This window comes from Opisthocomus hoazin, chromosome 6 (genome assembly GCF_030867145.1).
Source record: "Opisthocomus hoazin isolate bOpiHoa1 chromosome 6, bOpiHoa1.hap1, whole genome shotgun sequence".
NCBI lineage: Eukaryota > Metazoa > Chordata > Aves > Opisthocomiformes > Opisthocomidae > Opisthocomus > Opisthocomus hoazin.
The window spans coordinates 6,287,680-6,291,425 of record NC_134419.1 but is presented as its reverse complement, the minus strand read 5'-3'; the positions used below and the strand labels follow the sequence as shown (position 1 = coordinate 6,291,425).

At 63.5% G+C, this 3,746-nt stretch overlaps 1 protein-coding gene across 1 annotated transcript; it reads right to left on the bottom strand.

Moving 5' to 3' along the window:
• Positions 1–215: 215 nt before the first annotated feature.
• Positions 216–1,630, bottom strand: PARS2 (prolyl-tRNA synthetase 2, mitochondrial). Its single transcript, XM_009932994.2, has one exon. The coding sequence runs from the start codon at positions 1,628–1,630 to the stop codon at positions 218–220; it is 1,413 nt and encodes a 470-aa protein (XP_009931296.2). The 3' UTR covers positions 216–217.
• Positions 1,631–3,746: the final 2,116 nt, after the last annotated feature.

Genomic DNA, 3,746 nt, shown 5'->3' with positions numbered 1-3,746 from the left:
CAGTGGGAAAAACATCCCTGGACCCACGGGGGAATGTGGGCTGACCACAGCTCGCCCCCGGTGCAGTTGCGAGACACCATGGCCGGCTCTGACGTGAGCCAGATTGGGCTCTGCTCGCCCAGACCCATCGCCGACAGCTTCCACACCCTTGATAAAGGAACTGGGGTCGTTCCAATAAACTCAGCGCAGCAAAGATGAGAGATCAGAGATGGGGATTTTAAGGGACTCGCACTTTACTCAGCAACTCAATGACACCTTCCTTGGTGAGGAACAAAACCTGGCCAGCGTTCTGATCCCAGACCTCGAAGACCGGCGGGTCCTCGCAAACCCTCTTCCCGGCGACGACCACGTAGGGGTAACCCAGCTTGTTGGCGTCCTTCAGCCTTTTGCCGATGGTCAGCTGCGTCCTGTCATCCAGCACCGAGTCGCCGTCGAGGTGGGGCAGCGCTTCGGCCAGCTCGTCGTACACCCGCTCCAGCAGCGCCGCTCCCTCCTCCTCCTCCTTGCTGCCCCTCTTGGGGGGGATCAAGCAGAGCTGGTAGGGCGCGATGAGGCTCGGCCAGCGGATGCTGTCCTCCGTAGAGAGCACCTCGATGGAGGCTGCCAGGATGCGAGTGACGCCCAGGCCGTAGCAGCCCATTTCTGCCAGCTGGGGCTTGTTGTCGGCGGAGTAGAAGACAGCGTTGAAGACGGAGGAGTACTTGGTGCCCAGATAAAACGTGTGCCCCACTTCGATCCCTCTGGTCTTGGTCAGTTTTTCCCCACATGTGGGGCAAGACGTTTGCTCCCCGTTTAGCGTTTCCACGTTGGCTGCAAAATGTCCGGTGGGGCACAGCACCAGCCTGTCCTCGCCGATGTCTGCCGGCAGCTGGAACTCGTGGGACACGGTGCCGCCGATGCTGCCCGTGGCCGCCTGCACTCTGACGAAGGGAAGGCCGAGGCGGTCGAAGAGGCTGCGGTAGGCGCCGCACACCAGCTCATAGGTCTGCCGAGCCGCCTCTTCGGAGGCGTCGAAGGTGTACATGTCCTTCATGTAGAACTCCCGGCTGCGCAGCAAGCCGAAGCGGGGCTTGGGCTCGTCCCGAAACTTCCTGGTGACCTGGTAGAGGCGCAGCGGGAGCTGCTTGTAGGACAGGTTGCTCTGAGCGGCCACCAGCTCCGTCACGGCCTCCTCATGCGTGGGGCCCAGGCAGTAGGCCCTGCCGTGCCGGTCTGCCAGCCGAAACAGCTCCGGCCCCATCCCCTCCCAGCGCCCGCTGGCTCGCCACAGCTCCGCCGAGCTCAGGCTGGGCACGTCCACCTTCTGCCCCGCCACGGCCTGCATCTCCTCGTCCATCGCCTTGACGAGCTTCTCCACGGCGCGGACGGCGGGCGGCGCGAGGCTGTAGCACCCGGGGCTGGCGGGGTGGATGAGCCCCCCGAGCAGCATCAGCCTGTGGCTGCGGCAGGAGGGCTCCCCGCCAGCCGCCCCTGCCTCGCTGCCCGCCTGCAGGTTGAGGGGCTGGAAAAGCCGCGACAGAGGCAGCAGCCGCCGCCGCCTCGCCCGCTCCGGGCCGCCGGGCCGGGACCCGCAGCCCCGCCGCCGGGGGCCCAGCGCCGCCGGGCTCCAGCGCCGCAGCAGGGCCGCCATGGCGGGGGGCAGGGGCCCGGGGGGGGAGCGGTGGCCGGGCCCGGGGTGCGGGTCGGGGTGGGGACCGGGGCCTGCACCGACCCCGACGCGGACGCGCGGGCACACGCGGTCACCTCAGGAGGGCGCGCGCCCGCCCCGCGCCCCGCAGCAGCCGGCGGGAACCACCGCGCGCCCCGCCCCGCCCCGCCGACACGACCAATGGGAATCACGGCTCCAAGAGAGGCCGGGGCTCTATGGTTCCGCCGGCGCGGCGGCGGGCGCCACCTGCCGGGCGGGCGGAATGAGGGAGGAGGGTGGCGCGGATGGCGGCGGGGGTCGGCTGGCAGCTCGGGTGCGGTGTCGCCCGGGTCGAACTCCACGGCTTTGTCCAGGAGTTCTGTCCACCAGGAACAGCTCTGGCACGGCGTCCACCCTCGCGTCATAGTAAAAAGTAGTAAATGGGGGGCTGAGGGAGGACAAAATGGGGCTATCGGGAGAAAAGAGAGACCGCAGGCTGCCTCCGAGGCTGACATTCCCCGTCGGGCTCTGGGGCGAGGAGGAAGAGTGTGGCTGACCTGCTCTGAGCACCGTGTCCACAGCGTACGCGTGGGCTGGAGTCCTGCTCCCAGCCTCCTGCCCGATGTCTCCGGGTGGCTCTTCACCCCCGTCAGCTCTCCGAATTCCCGCCCAGCCCGGGCTGACATTGGCCGTAGCAATCCCTCCGTTCCCGGTTCCTGCCCTCAGCCCTGCTGCACCTCACCCCAGCCCAGCAGCAGGGAGAGACCGTCACGGGCCAGACCACTCAGTCTTAGAATCGTAGAGCAGTTTGGGTTGGAAGGGACCTTTGAAGGCCACCTAGCCCACCCCTCCTGCAGTGAGCAAGGACATCTTCAACCACATCAGGCTGCTCAGAGCCCCGTCCAACCTGGCCTTGAATGTCTCCAGGGATGGGGCATCCACCTCCTCTCTGGGCAACGTGTCGTTGTGGTCTAACTTCAGGGCTGAGAGTTCATGAAACACTGTGAGGAGCTCTCTTATTAAATCAACAGAGAGGACTGAGTGCGGGGCTAAGCCCGGGAACTGTGTGCCTGAAAGCATGTCTGTGCTCCTTATTTTTTCCAGCTGTGCTGGGGAATCTAATAAAGGTGCTGCTGTCCCTGCAACCTTTCACCGAGCTGCTCGCCAGGGGCTGATTTATGGCATCAGGGCCCAACGTGTGCCCTGGGAGGGGTGTGCTCCCTACCTGGCAGGACCAAGGGTATCAGCTCCCATCTAGGGGCTCCCCCCCCTTCACCCTGGGGAATTTCCAGGAGGAAAAGCACTGAGGACAGGGGGAAGGTGGACAAAGGACCCAAACAATCCCTGGCACAGCAGCACTGGGTATAGCACCTCACCAAAGCAATCAAGGGCATCGGTCTTGGAGAAGCCACAATGCTGGATCTCCGTCGGGGTGGTGGAACACGCTTCTTTCCTTCCCAGCAGCATCCCCAGATAGTGCTGGGCGAGGACTAGGGAAGACGAGTCAGGGCTGGCGAGAGGCCGAGTCATTCAGCGGCCGAACCGCTCTCTGTCCTGCGGAGGATTTGCAGTCTGGGCTTGGGGTCTCGGCACACAGAGGCGGCACATCCCGACCGACCCCGGACATGCTCTTACACAGCTTGCAGGGCCCGTGAGCCCGCAGTGCTGGCTCACACACCCAGCTCATCAACTTTCCCTGAGTACTTTCGTTCCCTCCAGTGATGTTAGCGTAACCGCAGGACAGTGTTTTTATGCCCGGTGAAGCGGCAGTTGCAGGGCTTGTCTTAAATTCACCTCTCGGGAAGTTACTGGGGGGTATAAAATTACCGCATATCCCCTGCAGCCCGGCAGCTACCCAAGGTGCCGGCGCTCCCGGGTAACCCTTGGGTGCTTTCAGACAGCTCCCCCTGAGCAGAAAACACCTTTGAAAATAAACAACACTGACAAAAACATAGTAATTAAATCAATCAGAAGAATGCATATCATCATCTGAGGTTTAGGGCTACCTTGGATGTAGGTACATGCAGCATCACAGAATCACAGAATCACAGAATGGTTGGGGTTGGAAGGGACCTCTGTGGGTCATCTAGTCCAACCCCCCTGCCAAAGCAGGGTCACC